The sequence below is a fragment of the Aspergillus affinis genome (assembly GCF_023601865.1).
Source record: "Aspergillus affinis strain CMG 70 chromosome Unknown NODE_78_length_175604_cov_91_438064, whole genome shotgun sequence".
NCBI lineage: Eukaryota > Fungi > Ascomycota > Eurotiomycetes > Eurotiales > Aspergillaceae > Aspergillus > Aspergillus affinis.
In genome coordinates, this window is record NW_026515859.1 from 115186 (window position 1) to 132802 (window position 17617).

The 17617-nt window shown below is 47.6% G+C and overlaps 7 protein-coding genes across 7 annotated transcripts; 3 read left to right on the plus strand and 4 right to left on the minus strand.

The window, feature by feature from the left end:
• Positions 1 to 315: 315 nt before the first annotated feature.
• KD926_010204 (Arabinanase/levansucrase/invertase) lies at positions 316 to 1854 on the plus strand (the record flags this gene model as incomplete). Its single annotated transcript, XM_053102725.1, has 1 exon — positions 316 to 1854. One exon carries the CDS (start codon positions 316 to 318, stop codon positions 1852 to 1854), a length of 1539 nt encoding a protein of 512 aa, XP_052953852.1.
• Positions 1855 to 2016: 162 nt separating this feature from the next.
• On the minus strand, positions 2017 to 2982 carry KD926_010205 (acyl-CoA thioesterase; the record flags this gene model as incomplete). The annotated part of the gene is made up of 2 exons (XM_053102726.1): positions 2017 to 2787; positions 2869 to 2982. The coding sequence occupies 2 exons, from the start codon at positions 2980 to 2982 to the stop codon at positions 2017 to 2019; spliced, it is 885 nt and encodes a 294-aa protein (XP_052953853.1).
• Positions 2983 to 4460: 1478 nt separating this feature from the next.
• Positions 4461 to 5251, minus strand: KD926_010206 (uncharacterized protein; the record flags this gene model as incomplete). The annotated part of the gene is made up of 2 exons (XM_053102727.1): positions 4461 to 4956; positions 5010 to 5251. 2 exons carry the CDS (start codon positions 5249 to 5251, stop codon positions 4461 to 4463), a joined length of 738 nt encoding a protein of 245 aa, XP_052953854.1.
• A 2340-nt stretch (positions 5252 to 7591) lies between these two features.
• On the plus strand, positions 7592 to 8988 carry KD926_010207 (putative male sterility domain-containing protein; the record flags this gene model as incomplete). Its single annotated transcript, XM_053102728.1, has 2 exons — positions 7592 to 7728; positions 7794 to 8988. The coding sequence occupies 2 exons, from the start codon at positions 7592 to 7594 to the stop codon at positions 8986 to 8988; spliced, it is 1332 nt and encodes a 443-aa protein (XP_052953855.1).
• Positions 8989 to 13135: 4147 nt separating this feature from the next.
• KD926_010208 (uncharacterized protein) lies at positions 13136 to 13525 on the minus strand (the record flags this gene model as incomplete). Its single annotated transcript, XM_053102729.1, has 1 exon — positions 13136 to 13525. One exon carries the CDS (start codon positions 13523 to 13525, stop codon positions 13136 to 13138), a length of 390 nt encoding a protein of 129 aa, XP_052953856.1.
• A 929-nt stretch (positions 13526 to 14454) lies between these two features.
• Positions 14455 to 15837, plus strand: KD926_010209 (uncharacterized protein; the record flags this gene model as incomplete). The annotated part of the gene is made up of 1 exon (XM_053102730.1): positions 14455 to 15837. The coding sequence occupies one exon, from the start codon at positions 14455 to 14457 to the stop codon at positions 15835 to 15837; it is 1383 nt and encodes a 460-aa protein (XP_052953857.1).
• A 218-nt stretch (positions 15838 to 16055) lies between these two features.
• Positions 16056 to 17513, minus strand: KD926_010210 (uncharacterized protein; the record flags this gene model as incomplete). Its single annotated transcript, XM_053102731.1, has 5 exons — positions 16056 to 16656; positions 16715 to 16769; positions 16840 to 16976; positions 17035 to 17206; positions 17423 to 17513. 5 exons carry the CDS (start codon positions 17511 to 17513, stop codon positions 16056 to 16058), a joined length of 1056 nt encoding a protein of 351 aa, XP_052953858.1.
• Between the last annotated feature and the right edge of the window lie 104 nt (positions 17514 to 17617).

Genomic DNA, 17617 nt, shown 5'->3' on the forward strand with positions numbered 1-17617 from the left:
GACAGGAGATAACCTTGGTACCTGCCCGTTAGACTCGGTGTCTTGCAAGAGGTTGTGTGACCCTGATTCAGCTATACTACTCTCTAAGACATGCAGTGGTTTTCCCGGCAATTATTGGTGGGGTTTGAAACGCCCGACAAACAATGCGAAGTGAACGCCGCGACCCAAGCCATTAGCTCGTTTATAGTTGATTAACTCGGGTAGATCACTGAAGAATCGGTTAAATGGACCGTGGATACATAAGGGAGCTCAAGCTCAACCATGCTGAAGAAGTAGGATAAATCCCAAGTTCATCGGATCCTGCCAGACGTCGAAATGATCGGCCTACTCCTCGGGCTGGCCCTGCACGTCCCCGGACTCGCTGCGCAAGTCGAGGGCTCCTCTCCCATCTCATTCACGTCAAAAGGCAATCCCATCTGGTCCAACAGCTCCTGGTACTCGGGAGACCCAGCGCCCTTAGTCGCCAATGACAAGCTCTACATCATCACGGGCCGCGACACTGCTTCGCCGAACCAAAATGCCTTCGACATGAACCAATGGGGCATGTTCGTCTCCTCATCCCCAGACCCTAAGGGCAGCGAATGGACGCTCCACCCGGAGATCGCCACCCCTGAATCCGTCTTCTCCTGGGCCGAGTCGGGATCCGCATACGCCGCCCAAGTCGTGCAAGGCGCCGACAAGAAATTTTATCTCTATGCGCCAGTCAAAGAGGCTGATTCCTCCAACGAAGATCCTTTCGCGATTGGTGTCGGCGTGGCGGACTCACCCACGGGCCCGTACAAGGACGCGCACCCGTCCGGACCGATCATTTCGCAGTCAGTTCCCTCGCCGGGTGACTCGATCCAGAATATCGATCCGACGGTCTTCGTCGACGACGATGGACAGGTATACATCTACTTCGGCACGTTCGGCGAACTGCTCGGATACAAGCTCGACTCGGACATGGTGACGATCAAAGGCGACGTGATCCACGTCACAAGCCTAACGGGGTACTTCGAAGCGCCGTGGCTCATGAAGCGCAAAGACACGTACTACATGCTCTTTGCGGCGAACAATGCCGGCGAGGACTCTCCCTGCACGCCGACGTCTTACCACGCTTGTATCGCGTACGGCACAGCCTCGTCTCCGCTTGGCCCGTGGACGTTTCAAGACGTTATCCTTCCCGTCGTGTCGTCGACAACGTCGCATCCCGGCGCGGTCGAGCTCAACGGAGAGTGGTACTTTGTGTACCACACCGCGGACGCCGAAGGTGGCGGACATTTCCGTCGCAGTGTTGCGTTCGACAAACTGACCTGGGATGATAGCCAGAACCCACCGAAGATCAACACCGTCCAACAGACCATCGCGCCGAAGGAGTCGGCTCCGGCGACGCATAATGTGGCGTTGAAGGCGGTCGCGAGTTCCGAGAATGGCACCCCCATTCAGTACTGGATCAGTGCGTTGAATGATGGGATCGTGCGCGAGACTCCCCTGCCGCCGGACTACTGGAGCTCGTATGATGGCACGGACTCGCCGGAGACGAGTACGCTAGTTTACACCTGGAATGAGACGGTCACGTTGAATGGGACTTCCATGGTGTTTTTTGCGGACCAGTCGGCCGGCTCAGATATAGGGGTTGCGCCGCCGAAGGCGTGGCATGTTGAGTATAAGAATGGGGAGGGAAAGTGGGTCAAGGCTGTTAATAAGGGGACCTATCCGCTGGAGGTGACGGATAGTCCTGATGTCGTGACGTTTGAAGAGCTGGAGACCAAGTCGATTCGTGCGATCCTGACCGCTTCCGGATCGCAGGGACAATATGCCGGGGTGGGAGTGAAGGAGTGGGAGGCGTTGTCGACTACTTTGCAAGACTCTTGATTCGATGATGCAATGGAGGGACAAATGTAAATAGTTCTAGACCCTAGAATCTTATCGTCGCGAAGATCAAAGTAAATAATTGAACAGTCTATGGCTCTATGCATGTATATCCCAAAGTCTAATCTATATAAGTACCATCTAATCTAATCTGATCGCAAAGCCTCAGGCAAACCCCGGCAGGGTCATCTTGTGCACATACTCCTCCATCAGCTTGTCCTCCTGATTAATAAACGGCTGGACAACATCCAATCCACGATCGATTTCCTCCTTAAGTCTACCCCACTCTTCGTCCTTAGCCCCAGCGCCCTTGCGCTGGGTGACGTCTCCATTCACGTCGCCATTCTCCGCCCCGGTCGCGTGTCCATTGCCATTGACAGCCACGATATCCAACAAAGGCGTGTATCCAGCCGCCTGGAACGCGTCCTTCGGAGGAACGGTGTACCTCCCCTTCTTCAACACGTAGCGACTAATCGAGACGGCGTACAGCTTCTTCTTCAAGGCCTCGGCATCCAACACGCGTCCCTTCTTCCCGGGCTTCAGGAAATACGTGATGATGTAGATCCACTTGTTGTCATAGCTCGCCACATGCGACTTGACCTCGTATTTCATGTAGGCGGGGATTTCGCGCTTGAAGCTGGTGTAGACGCTGCCGAGGATGAAGCCGAGGGGTCCGCGTTTGCCGTTGGCGGCGAGCTGCTTTTCGAGGAGCGCGGCGCCCTTGACGACGATGTTGGACATGAGGGCCGTTCGCGAGACATCCAGGTCCGAGAAGTAGGTCGAGTTGGACTTGTGCATGTTGAAATCGAGTTCCATGATCGGGGCACGCGAGTAGATGCTGACGGGATCGAGCAGCTCGGTGCTGGGTCGCGCGGGTTGCTCCACGGCGGGGGTGATGAGGTAGCCATGTTTGAAGAAGTAGCGGTAGACGCGGATCTACATGGTCAGAGCGGGAATATTAGTATAACCTTGAATCGGACTGAGAAGTAGCTAGTGCGAAAGGGAGGGAGAACGCACATGCCAGACCATGGGAAAGGTCTTCAGGTTCAGCAAAGCGAAGAAAATAGCCGCGGCTTTCCAGAAGCCAAGGGACCCCCAGAGGGAGGAGACGAGCGAGGAGATGGACTCCATCGGTGTATTATTGTATGTGCGGTCTAAAACAGGCAAAAGAACGAAGAGACAAAAGAAAACGAAGGTAGGAGCGACCGTCTATATTCATAGCATGCACGATAAGAATGAGCAGCGGCTAACGTTTCCAGAACGCCCCAGAGAAAAAATGTTGAGACCCACTGGCAGTCAGACCTCGGCACTTTTTTCATTTTCTAACCAGCGAGCGACCACCGACAAATCATCTCCGTACGGACCAACCGTCCTCTTGCTGCATGCACTCTTGGCTTTTAGGGATACCCGTCGACAATGGAGCCATTTGAGGTTTTTTTTTTTTTTTTTTTTTTTTTTTTTTTTTAATACCACGCTTTTACTTTCATATGACGATGACTAGAACAGTGAACGTAATATTCTAGCTTTGAGAATATTAAGGAGAGGTATCTCGCGAGCAGTGATGTGATCTCATTGCACTTGACATCATTCCCTTAGGGCTTGTTGCGCTAGTTGGGAGAGATGTCTATCATCTCACTGGGAATCTCCATGTTCGAATTTCTTCGTCAGTGCCCAAATTAACTGTCGTGACTCTGAAATCCTTTGTAGACACCAAAATCCTATTTCGAGGAATTGTCTCTCCCTCACGTAACGAGAGTCAAGGAAAATGGTGAAATCAAATCTTCTGCACAAACGCATTCCATTCATCAAGGGGCAACATTTCTGTTTACGAAAGCGCAGAAGCTTGGGACCCAGTACCCGCAGTTGGCGAAGCTAAGAGAGGCTATTTTACTTTACCACGGCGTATGGAGTTGTTGATCTTGTCAGTGGAATGTTGTCACTGACTCTGGGTATTGAAATATCCTTCTCAGGCAGAACTGCACAGCTTAATGACAGAACGATTATAGCAACCCTGTCTCTCTTCGAGGAACAACAGCTGTTGGCAGTCGCGAAGATGCTTTTGTCCTAGACTCGTAGCAGTAGATGACGATTCGATGCGGAGACTGGTGTTGCCAACTGTATGGAGTCTCGGACTAAGCTTAAAAGTATGTCAGGCTTAATGTGTTCATCAAGAGCGGGGTTCTGCAAGTATGTCTTCAAAGATATTGCGTATATTATAGTTACTAGCTACGTATTGAGAACTAAGGGAGCTCCTAACTCAGGATTGGTTTCCTTTGCTTTGGGAAACCCATATACAATTATCTTGATTTGTTCCCTAGTTTGGATGCGCATAAAACCGCTTACGCCGAATCTGTTAGTCAACGTCTATATAATATAGGAAGGGACAGTCGGAAAGAGGAGAAACAGTCAATTGGATTGGTTTTGCAACAATTTGCATACTCTCTAGATGGGAAGATTTTGCATCAGTCTGCATTTGATCAGGCTTCCATTTTATAAGATGTCATGACCTCGTCAACCAGCTACCTGAGAAATTATCGAAGTCCGTTCTTTATATGACATAAAATATAGAAGTCCAGAGAAAAAACATGGAACAGTGATCCAAGGCCAACTCAAGCAGTCGAGAGAGGTTGACTTAGGAAAAGGCGAGTGAAGAGATCGAACGGGGCAGTTGCTAGCCTTTCGAAACTGTAGAGCCGTGATTGTCTAATGACAAGCTCATCGTCATCCATACATGCATAAAAGACACGCCCATGCTGAGGCCTTAGAAAAGAAAGGAGTAGTATCGGGAATCTTTGATCGCTCTCGAATGCCCTTGGTCCTGATGGCGGTAAAACTTCCGGTTCGAACAGGGACTCCTCGTCCTCCTCGGAGATGATTTGCTGCTGGGACCGAGCATACATCACATCAATTATCGGGGCCAGCTCACCGTAGATCATGGTGTTTTCGTGTCCGTTGAAGTCTTGGACTAACCCTAAAGTAAGGTGTGGATGGACACGTTTGCCGTCGATTCTCTGCGGTTCAACGACTGCTTTGGCAGACCACCAGCCAGGAAGAGCTGAGTGTTTACCGGTAAATGTGTTGTGGAGAAAAAGAGAATTCGGATATCTGGATGAGTTGGTTTAGCACGAGAGACTCGTGTGGTAAATCGCAATACTAACTTCAAGTTCTGAAGTCCTCGCAAGCCCAGTAGACTCAGTGCCTCGGGATACAGGTTTTCTCTGAAGATTCCAGTTGCACAATCAACTAAGTATTTCTGAATCTCCAAAGCGCAACTTTTGGGACTCCAGTGACCGTATAGGTTCGGCACGGGGCTGTAATCCCGGGACCGCAAACGTGACGCAACGCCAGATGGATAGGAAGAGGAGTCAATGGGATGCCGTGCAAAATTCTCAGGGGTCATTGCCGACACTGTGAATATACCGAGCGAATCTCTTCACTTGCATTCCTGATTCTCTCCACGTAGTCACTGACTTACTTTGCCTTCTCTATCCATTCACGTCAGCCCTCAAAGTAGTGTAGTTAAATGCCTCTCGCCCCATTAGATCCCTCCTGGTTTCTTCCTCCTTTCTACATCTCACAATCATCATCTCAGACCAGTCCAATAAAAATCACAATTCCAGTCAGTGGAATCCCACGGGCTTTATGCCTCATGGTAAATGCAGACGAGGAGCCGTGGAAAATTCTTTCAAACCTTTTTGAGCCGTGTCGGCTTTGAAACGTTCTTGTCGGGTTGCGGGCCCGTACTGAATGATCATTTTGGTGGCATCTTTGCCAAGGAATAAAAAGTAAGTACATATAGCAGTACTCATAAATCATGGCGTGAGATGGCTGATGCTGTTCCAGATTACTTGTCGAACTTGTCGAGCCGACACCTCTGAACAGTGTTCAGGCATATTTTTGGAGAAATTTTATCTTCAAGCGCACAACTCCGAGAAATTAGGTCGACCATGACCAATAACCATGCGAAATGGATATGGCAATGATCGAAGATCCTGTTGGAGCCTGCTGGAATGGCCTGCGGCGCTAGGCTGCACGTAGTTAGTCAGTCAGCTGACCCACACTGGGCTGCTGCATTTCTAGAACCTCTGCAGTTGTAGTATTAGAGATAATCAAGCGTTTCCATCCGATTCTCTAGCTATATCAGAGCCACGCTCATCAGATCCCCAGCTGGCTGGAGACAACCTTGGTTGAGGAGGAAGGGGGGGATGAATAGACCACTATGGTGGCGGAGTATGTAGCGTTTCCTTGTTGATGCTTATTGCTTGACTGATTGTGGTGGTTAAAGAAGAGGAACCGTGATAGATGCGGCCACTGCTGGAAACGGGGCCATCACATGCTGGAGTGTGAGGAGTACTGGGGCCAACGGGCTGCAGTGTGTGCCATTTTGACTGACTATGCCATTGCAGCTTTGATTGCTGACAGTACCATAGGGCCGTCGGCGACTCGAGGTTCGATCACCTAGACATAAAGACAGTATGGTTGATTAACCGTGCAAAAAGGCCATGCGAAACCAGCACCGTGGCCGTGGCTCGCAACCCGTGAGTCTTTCCTTTATCTTTGGTTTGAGCTTGAGCACGGGTTTGACTTGATCCTGGAATTGCCAGTACCCCCAGCTCGAGCTGCTGCTGCTGCTGCCGGATGAGGATGAGGATCCGGCGGCATGCCCATGTCTAAGCTTTTCCGGAGATCTATGTCTGATCTCATATTGTTCTGACGAAATCGGTTCCAGGATTGGGGTCGTTTTTCTTTCTTTCTTTCTTTCTTTCTTTCTTTTTCTTGAACGTGGGCTGGTCCCCGTTCTACTATCTTTAGTTATATATATATATATATATAAAAAAGAGACGTGGGAGGAATGGGTCCGGTCATAATAATGAAAATCGTTGTATGAGCGAGCTTGTGTCCATACCCGGGTACCGAAAGGTGAACCAGTGGTCTGTGAATCGAATGGACGGAAAGGGATTCCAGTTGCGCAAGGGTGGTACCTCCTATGTGGAGAGAAACTTGGAAAAAAAAAATACCATGGCCTGTAAACAGGAAACCCGGAACAGTGAACCAGCACTTGTTCAGAAACCTCTTCATACCCCCGAAAACCGATACCCTGCCTATCAACTTCGTGACCGATCTGAACTCCTCCGATTATGTGGATTCTGAAATGTATCCAGGGGAAGTTCAACTTACCTATGCGGGACGACTTGGATGTTGTGTTTTGCGGGTTAGTTCAACTTTTCCGATAGACTCAAGGTTACATTACATTCAACTTGCGATGGAACGGTCGCTTTGCTACCCCGTTCTTTATGACACTAATTATTGATAGGGTTCAGCGCTGTATGTAGTCAGGAAGCTTCGAGAGCTGCCATCAAATCAAGAAAAAAAATGAAAACTGGAAATAGTACGTCATGAGCGCATAGTTCAGGCACAATAATTAATGGACGCCGCATCGGCATTGGCTTAGGAAAAACAACATCCGGAGCCATGAACCATGGTAGATATTGAACGAAACCGGGTGCCACAACAGCGGATAATCGGGTCTATGGATCTCTTACCGAAAGTGGACAGTGGGTGTTTGCCTTGGTATACTTGCAGAACCTAGAAAATTTTATTTAAAAGTAGGGAGGGGTAATGGACTGTAAATTCAAGTTTTCATCATATGAAATAAATTGCTAGCCATGTCTCAAGTCCGAAAGTTTTGTTTACAGATAATGCATGTTCTGGACGCCCTGGAACATCGAGTGTTGCCAAAATGTGGGATTATTTTGATGATAAGTGCGTCTTAATCACCGGGGGATCTGGCTTCCTGGGAACTGCCATTGTATACCGACTAGTGACTCACACGGCGGCTACTTCCCCTATTTACGTGCTGTGCAGAGGGGGACGAAAGTCAGTTTCCTTCCTCTCTTCAAATTTCTGTCTAATGCAAAAAGACTAACGGCTATATGTAACAGAGCTCTGTATTCCAGATGGAGGAAATTACTACCGTCTCAATTCGCGGACAGACTCTGCCAGTCGAATCGTCTTATCGTTGTGGATGGTGACATCAAGAAGCCGAATGTCGGGCTATCCGACGCCCAGATCGATATTGTCCGACAGGATGTAGAGATCGTTATCCATGCGGCATCCTCCATTAACCTCAAAACGGACCTAACCACCTTGACACCCACTATTATCCAAGCCACAGAAACAGTTGCCAAATTCGCCCTCACATGTCACGTTCTTACTCGCTTTGTCTACGTTTCGAGTGCATATGCAAACGCACACCTTGGTCCCCGCAGCGAGGGAATCGACGTCCTAGTGGATGAGAGAATCTACAATCCCTGTCAGCATGATACTGCTTTGACCGAGTGGAAAGACGTGCAGAAGATTGGCACCAGCTGGGTATACGAAGCAGAGGATTACCCATGGGCATACGCCTATGCAAAGCATCTCACCGAGAGACTATTATTGCAATGGTTTGGTGATGCGAATGCAGCCCAAAGTTTGCTCATCATTCGTCCGTCCATCATAGGCCCAGCACAAAAAGTCCCCTATCCCGGATATTGCTTTCCAAATTCGACACCATTGACGACAGCGACAGCGGCAGTCCTTTTGAGCACAGATTTAGAAATGAAAACCACGACCCGATTTCCAAACCCTGATGCTGAAGTTCACATGGATGAAGTCCCGGTCGATGTTGTTGCAGATCGTCTCCTAAGCCATTTGGCTATCGGAACAGCCGGTTGTGTCCACGCCGTGAGCGGAGAACGAGCGCGGATGAAGTATCTCGAGTGGTGGCGGTCGATTATGCAACTTCGTCAGATTCCATGGGAGCCGAAGCGCATATGGCTATACGAGAACTGGAAAACACCCAATCAGCATCCGATTTCTCAACTCTGGGTGGCGTTCGGAAGTTCGTTCTGCTTCTCCGAAGACCGAACTAGGGCGATTAGTGAGGCGTTAGTTCGAAACGCAGACTGCGCAGATCTACAGCTTTTCACGACGTCTAACATAGCCAGACAGCTGTTAGAACGGACAGAACATCTTCGAACTATCATGGATCAGCTCGCATCGAAAAATCCCAAGGACGCCAAAACTATTCAGACTTATTATCGGGGTTTTGGGAGTGACAGACGTGCGAGTGTAGGAATGACTGCTCGTCTGTAACACATTATCGTCAGTAGAACAAGTGGAATTCAACATTAACGCATAAGCGTGAAAATTCGCGTTGGTTTCAAGCACTCATGAGACTTTTGTGTAAATTAGAACGTGAATATGACATCATTCCACCAGGTTAGACATAAATTAACTAGTTATGCTTCAAGAATTGAATCGCTTCCAATTAGAAGATAAATCATCAGTCATTAAAATTGAGCAGAACAGTCTCTTCCTTCCACACACTGGCCGCTATCGTCATGAAGTCAACCTACCGCGGGTACTTTCTCCAGCAAGGGCATATTATCAGCGGCAGGGGAAAGTCTCTCGGGCGCATCCCAAAAGCTACTATCAGAGCTAGAGCCACTATTGGGCTCTTTGTAGGACTCATTCACGTCAGAATTAACTCGCAAAGAAAGACACGGAATGAAACCAGACTCCATGAGCCTCATGGAGCTCTCTCCCTTAGTTGGCATCTGATTGATGATACTCAACAAGTCGTCAAAAGCGAAGGCAAGGTCTTCTTTCAGGTCACGTTCAGGTCAGGTCGTTGACGTAAACGATTACCAAAATCTCCCAGTGTGTATTGTTTGTCATATTTCATACGGAAATGGTCAGTGGCCGCCAGGATGCGAATCGTTTCTAGATCTGCATAGAGTGTAGCAATTTGAAGTAGATGTGGTCCGTTCAGCCGCGGACAGACAGAATACTCATACCATCGATCCAGAAGCAGCCATAGAACGTTGTGGCTATTATATGTGATTGCGGTGGTTAAAGGACTCGACCCATCGGCGAATATAGCGTTGATGTTCGCACCGTATTCATGTAATAGCATGGCAAAGCTGGCGTTGTCGGTTCGCACCGCGTGAATGATCTTATGAGTCTTAGTATATCCAGCTTCATCGATGAAATCATCGTAATAGCCTAAAGAAGTCTCATTTCACTAGATATGAATTATGAACTAAACAATACAAGAAGCGCAGTTAACAAGGGATCTCGTACTAAGTACAGATCATCAAGCTCTCAGAAGTAGCCCACATCGCCCCGTAATAAAATTCAAAAAGCAGCATTTTGGGCGCCTTTAGCTGGAATAGAGGCTTTGTCCCGGCTGACAATCCCGAGCGGCGTGAAATGGTCAACTTGCCTGCAGCAGTTGCTCCCTTCTGTAATTTTTTAAAGGTTATTCGGTTCTGGTGTGTATACCAGGACTCTGTAACGTATATGTAGAGAATCTAGGTATCGTTATGGGTATGAGTATAATGTTGACAATCGTTCGAGCTTCTAACCAGATCAAAAAGTTTGGCTGACTGATGGTTCAGTCCTTGTAGTACTTGATAGTTGATATATCAACAGTATTACGTTATCAAGTTTTTGGTGACCAGCCTACCAAGGAACTTCCAATACCCCGGCTAATTGATGATTATAACTATCATATGGGAGGCGTGGATCGAGCAAATCAACTGCGTGCAAGTTATGAAACTCACCAAGGATTTTTACGCTCCTGGTGGCCTATATTCTTTTGAACACTTGATGTAGCTATTATCAATACTTATTATATTGCAAAGATGGCTTACAGACAGTAAGGTATAAAGGAGATTACTCATCTTGAATTTCGGAAAGCTCTTTATAGGGAGCTATTCAAACAAGCATCAGAGGAATCACTGAAAAGAAAGCGAAGATATAGCTTAGTCCAACCATCGCATGATAGTAGTCATGAGGTTGAATGGATTCACCCTCGCAAATGGTGCCATTTCTATACTATACAGGTGCAAAGAGCGAAGGCTCGAGGTTATACTATTCCAAAGCAATTTCACACAGTATATTGCTGTAAGACCTACAAAGTTCCTTTATGCAGACCTGATATAAGGCTATGCTGGGCTGATTTCCATACACCACGACCTCCTTTGGGTGAGACAAATATAAATTGCTCATAGATAGCTTAAAGATTCATATTTCATGCTGATTTACAGGTGCGTAGTGGTAGATGAGGTGGGCGTGTCATTTGCGGCAGAAAAAAGACGCTAAACACGACTAGCGCTGCCAGGCAAGGGGATTGAAACAACAGATACCCGGAAAGAATCTTCAATTAGGGCGTGAAAAGGCCTAAGAGAATTGAGTTCTTTCATGAACTGGGATTGGGGAAGGTTCCGAGACAGATATCCACCATTATAGCGCTAAGTTCAGGCAAGAGGAAATTAAAGCCAATGGTTGCATTAAGACTACTCATGTTACTAATTTAGTCGGTAACCAGAAGGCGTTCACAAATCTCTTAAAAAACTTAAAGAGAATCATAGACATGTTGGGAAACATATTATTACATTCTTCTGTCCGGTAGATACTAATATTACTATTTCGGATAGCGGTAAGATCATGGTGTACGTACTGATAGTCACAAGATAAGTCGATTATAGAATAAGTATTCATGAGGTGGGGTAGATAAGTTAGAGGAATAAGCAGTTTATAGCGCATCGGGATTAAGATCAGAGCGTTCACGATCTACTCCCCACCTCTAATAGACTTTGTTCGGTTGAGTAGATGTATAACAACCTTAAGACGGTAGCGGACTTTCCCTATGGGCGATCCCTGGAATGTTCAAAGTCTAGCATCTCAGTAATAAGATCAGATACTACTAGGCAAGCAAGAAGTGAATGTTTACTATAAGGATTACCAGATCCTTGATGTCTGGCATAACAACTAACTGACCCCTAAAGAAACCTGTCTATAAACACGCTAGGGCAAGGAAACAGCGTATAAGAAAGTATTTTGAAGTCCTCATATGCGGGAGGTTCTCATATGCGGGAACTAATGGAAGACTACATAAGGGATGTTGTGGGAAGATCTGAAACAATATGTTTTCCATGTCCAAATACATAATTTGCTGAGAAATGTTTTAATTGAGAAAACACGATAGAAGTGGTGAAGGTTTTTCCAATTCTCTGGAATTGATCTCTTCTGTTGATGTTCTTGAATCGCCTTTCGCTTTGCTCTGACTATTTAGGCTTCCCTATGACCTCTGTCCAACTCTTATTCGCTTACAGCTGCTGAAGAAGGTCTCCTCGTTGAGGTAGAAAAAAGAGTCTTGATCACTTTGCAGGGTGATGTAGCGGATCTCTTACCACAAGGGTCCGTAGCATGGGCACCACACTAGACAAAATGACGACGACGCTCAAGGTCTCCAATGGAGATTCCTTGAAGTGGCTGAAAATTCATCGCGTCCAACCTACAGTCAAAGTATGAAATCCGGCTTCCCGCCGGTTCACTGGATAGAAGGTGCCACACAACTACATCCGTAGTCACTAAGGTAGCAACGAGCATGGAGCTGAACCCTTTCATGATCAATCTTTCCCCGATTTGAAAAGCCTGGCGGGAGCCAATCAAATGTGCTATCAAGTGCAGAGGCACCTCCAGGCCCTTTGATGCCCTGCGGTCTTTGAAGGATTGGGTATCCTGTGACCAAGATTGCTGCTTTGAAAAGAGAACACCAGCAGAATCCGTCAGGCGGGTTGGGGTTTTTAGGCACTGCACGGGGTTCAACGGTCATGTAACAGGTTCCTATCACTTCTGTTCCATCAATCGACTGGGGTGTGTTACATGGAACGGCTGTGGTCATCATTTGGCGGCAGACTACTATGCCCTGGTCAGAAGGCGGCTCACGTAGAGTAGAGGCCAACCACCCAAGTTGCTCTCCAATATCAGAGATAAAGTAAAAGCTTCCAGAGACCAGTACATGAAGAGATAAAGAGCCTTCCATAAATGCCCGAAGACTGGTGCCTTGCGTTTTTAAGGGATGATATGAGCACCTGTTACCTAGAGGAATTGATGTCAGCTCTGACAGAAGGTTTATCATATAGTCCGCCGTAACAGGCCATGTTTGGCGCATGTACTCTTCCAAAGTGGCAGCTTGAGCCTCATCGATCGATCCTGTGAGGCAGATCAATTCATCTAGAATCTGTGGTATAGAGGATGATGAATCTAAGTCTTGTAAAAGGATTAGGGGGTTCCAATTGATGACAAAATTCAAAGCCACGAGGGGTAGTCGTGTCGAGACAATCGTTTTTAGTGACTGTTATAAATAACCATAAATGTTATTTCCGACATCAGTCATGACTTTTTGGTCACGAACTGGAAGTTGGCCATACTGCCATACTGTGTGAAGAATTCACCGATAGGCGTCCGAATCATGAACAAATTTCTCCTTCTCTGACGATGGAAAAGGGCTTTCGAGGCCCCGGCTGACTGGCAGGTGATCTGTTGCGAGAACTGAAACCTCGCTCTGTTGACCGTGTTTGACGTGAGAATCTAACAGTCGGATAATCCTCTGATGATTTTCTAATAATGTAGCTGATGCATCTATTTGGAAGTTATCGGACGATTCATCAGAAAGCTTACATTCGAAGGCCTTGAACGCGTCGTTAAGGTAGGAGGAGCCAGTGGGTGGCATTTCCGAGCCATGGGAACCCTGTTCGAAGTCCCCAGCAACATGTTCAACAAAACGATGGATGAAACAGAGATGGTCGTCATCCGAAGCATACCCGACAACTCGAGACATTGTTTTATCATTTGTTGGTGAGGTGCGATTTGTGTGTATTCTCTAGAGGTAGATTGTAGGAACCCAAATATAGGCCTTGCCTACCGGAGATCTCTATTAGAGAGATGGAGCGTCCCGTCAGAATCGGCGCTAAATTACGATTACATACAGTAGGCTTGCTAGTACAAATGGGTCACTCCAGGTGATGATGAGAGGACTTGCTGAATCAGGGGTTTGAAAAAGACGAACGGGATGGCGATATACCGTGAGAACCAGAGGCACCGACTGAAAACTGGAAATATTGGTAAGCTCTTGAGCCGCTTCATAGATTGAGGCTATAGATGCAAAGTTACAGCAAGAATGAGATTGGCGCTCCTGGTGTTTTCTGGGCTGGGCAACAGCCACAATTCACACTACGAAAGATCCGTTGTATTGATGAATCAGTCAGTATATATGGAATTACATAAAGCTGAGCACTTATGCCATTTTCACAGCCGCAGAGTAAGCATATTTTAGGGTTATTTGAGAGCGAAAAAGACAGAAAGTAATATTGAAGAAGAGAAAGACTTTCTGCAGGCGTGTCGCACAAAATAGGCCTTCTTCGATGCAACATGCTCAGCCTTTCGCTGCTTAGACCTGTTGTATAAGCAACACAAGAGCTCATCACAAAGAATTTGACCTACGACGCTAATCGGCTTAGCTACTCTTGCTTTTTAGGGAAGGAATGTATAATTAGGTGGAAACTTTATGTTTTGCCTGGACATAGACTTTGTCGAATCCCGATCAACCATGTCTCGAAACTTTCTATAACAGGTTTATGACGCATGAGGCTAATTTCAAAATGAACTTTATAGCTCTTGATCAATAATAAATAGTGGCTTTCAACTTTGAATTCATTTTCGCGTGAATCTGTTGGGGCTATACTCACGGACTTCGAATGCAGAGGCATAATGGTCTATTTCGAAGCCTATCCGCTCACGGAGCTCGACCACCTATTGATGCAGGCGTACATGCATTTATTTTTGGCATTTAAGACAACTAAAATTGAGGAAAATATAGCACTGCTGGAAAATGGAGTGTCGTGCCTCATCCAGGAACGGCCGTTTCTCGCGGGCACGATAGCGAAGCCCCGACCGGAGCGCCCCAGCCAAAGGGCATATCAAGTTCAACCACCTTCTAGCTCAGACCTCCAAGCCAGTCCCATGCTACACGTCAAAGTTCATAGCGCACCTATCTCGATTCTGGAGCGGGCGGAGGAAACACCAGTGGAATTAATCGCGGTCAAGCCCCAGTCGCCGACCCCATTCCCAGCACCAGCGCTACGGTTTCAGGCAAACATCATGACCGACGGCATCATATTATCGGTCTCCTGGCATCATCGCTTCATGGATTCGTTTGGCTGTCAAGCTGTGTTTGAAGGCCTGTCGCAATTCTGCCGGCTGAAGGGGAGTGCTGGAGATACGCCAATGACCGGCTCTCCGATGCAGGACGCCACTCGCCAACAAATTAGCAACATCGGTGGATCAGCAAAGAACCATACGGCGTTTTCAGACGCTTATACGTACGCAAAGAGCCATTACCAAACTGAGCAAATGACGCGCGGTTATGTGCTTTGCCCTCGAAAAGTCGAGACACTCAAGAAGGCGTGCAATTCCCGACTGGCGGAGGTTGGGCAGTCGCTCAAATTCAGACTCAGCTGCGACGATATTGTCACGGCAATCATTTGGCTCTCTGCAGCCCAAGCACGCAACCGGGCCTTTTCCGTGCCTCACTCATCGCTCCTTCGATATGTCAGCATACGCAAACTATTGAACCCAGATGTTTCGACTACCTTCTTTGGGAATACAGTCGCTCTGGCAAAATCCCACTGCAACGTGCATAAGCTCTCATCGACGGATCATGACTCCTACGAGGCATGCGAAGCCGCCCCAGGCATGACTCGCGAGGCAATAGACGATTTATCGCACCTGGCCTGGTTCATTCGATCATCAGACTCAAGCATAGACGCGAGCCATGTGGGAGACCTTCTCGCGACACTGAGAGCCTCGTTCGACTGGGACTCACTTACCGTCTCCCCTGCGGACGTGTCGGTTGCTAGTCTTCGGAAGCTTACTCTTTATAGTCTTGATTTTGGGGACTCATTTGGCCCTGTGAGGGACGTGGATCTTATAGACTCCAATCTCCATGGCCAGTGTATTATTAGACCTCCCAGACATTCTACTTCAGATTCACCGTGGGAAATTCGAATGGCGCAGCCAAAGAAGGTCTTTCACTTTTTGGAAGCGGACCCTGTATTAACATGGGCTAGAGTCAATGGGTATCCGAGGTTGTAAATGGAATATATAAACATAAGTCACAACAACCTCCCGCGTTATCTCGTAAGAAAGGGTTCTCGAGCTTCCAATTCAAATAGAGGATTCAGTATTCCCATTATGGCGAGCATCTCGCGAGAATCTCATGGATAACCAGTCCATGTCATGATCCACTATGCCCCTGCGATGGCCGGGGTAGACTCACTCTCTTCGACTGCATCATTATTATACAGTTCCATCTAAGTTTGCCTTGTATGTAAGTCCTCATGAGCAAAGGTAACGTCTGTTGTCACCACAATACGATTAATATCATCGTCACTGCCCTTTCCTTGAATCCCAAGCCCCGGGGCCACAATCCGCTCCTGACTCTCCCCAGAAGAATCCCTCTTCTTCTTCACCGCCGAGCCGCCCATCTCGTACGGATATCTCTCAGTGCCAAAAGCACCGCTCCCCCTCTTCCCACCAAAAACTGTGCTCCGGGCCCTCGACCTGTCGCCATTCCCCTGACTCCGGTTTTGCCCCTGACTGTGTCCATATCCATAATTGTATTCGTAACTTCCTGAAGATCCGTACGATCGGAACCATCCCCATTTCGTGCACAGTGGCTTGATCCCCGGCGCGCAGACGATAATCACCGAAACGAGTGCCTCGCGGGACGCCCATCCCAGCGCAGTGGAAAGCGTTGTGATGTCTTTAACGGAATAATAGGCGCGCAAAAAAGCAGCGACCATAACAAAAACGCCAGAGGAGAAGAGAACGCTGAGGAAAATTTTCTGGGGGGTGGGTATTCGGGCGGCCAGGACGAGTGGGATCGGGATGCTCATGACGCCGAGATCGGTTCTGCGTTGGATCGGGTTTAGTGGAGTGGGAATGGTGTGGAGGGAATAGGAAGACATACACGATGCTCAGTGTTTCGATGACGATGTAGTTGAGGGGGCGGATTGTGCAATTGTCTAGTTTTTTTGTGGTACTGTCAGTCTATCAATATGGTCTTAGAATGGACGGCAGTTGTTTATGGCGAACCTCCAGCGTATGGCTTGATCTGCCATGTTTTCTGCACCGGATGGCAGATAAACAAGTGGAAGAATAGGGATGCAAGAAAGGTGCAGATACACAGAACGCCGACAGCCTGGGCAAGGCGGTGCTGCCACAGTCCCATTCTGATGTCTTGATGTTAGTGCTCATGCTGGAATGAAGTTTCCAACTAATATGACTTACGTTAGTCGCCCATACAGGAACATGAGCACTCCCTTGAATGACCACACCATGAAAATGTATGATAACCATGCCACAAAGGCATAGATGGAACCCTTTCGAAGAATCGCCACTTCTTCATCTGGTACCTCCATTGCCGTCTTCTCTGTCAGGCCAATGTTGGACCCGTAGACATCTAGTATAGTTAGAACATTTGTTCCTGTGCGCGGTAAAGTGGAAGGACATGCCGGTACAGTAATATAGAAATATTGTGTGCAATGTCCAGAATATCTAATTACGGGTCAGTCAAACAATGATAAAGGAGGACCTTATAAATTGATGTTAAAAAAGTGGACTCAACTCACCGTTGCCAGACCGAGACAAACATCATCCCAATAGAAACGACTCTTACCTACAGACCATCGTGCGTAGACGCGAACAGCCACGACTACGAGCCCGATGGCCCATTCGGCAAACAGCTCTGCGGAACCATTATAGCCCATGGTGTGTCCTTGGCATTGCAATGATGAAGAGATAGATGTTTTCAACGAGGGTTCGCCGCGAGTGAAAGCTTCACTCGAGAAAATGAGAAAGACTAATAGAATGA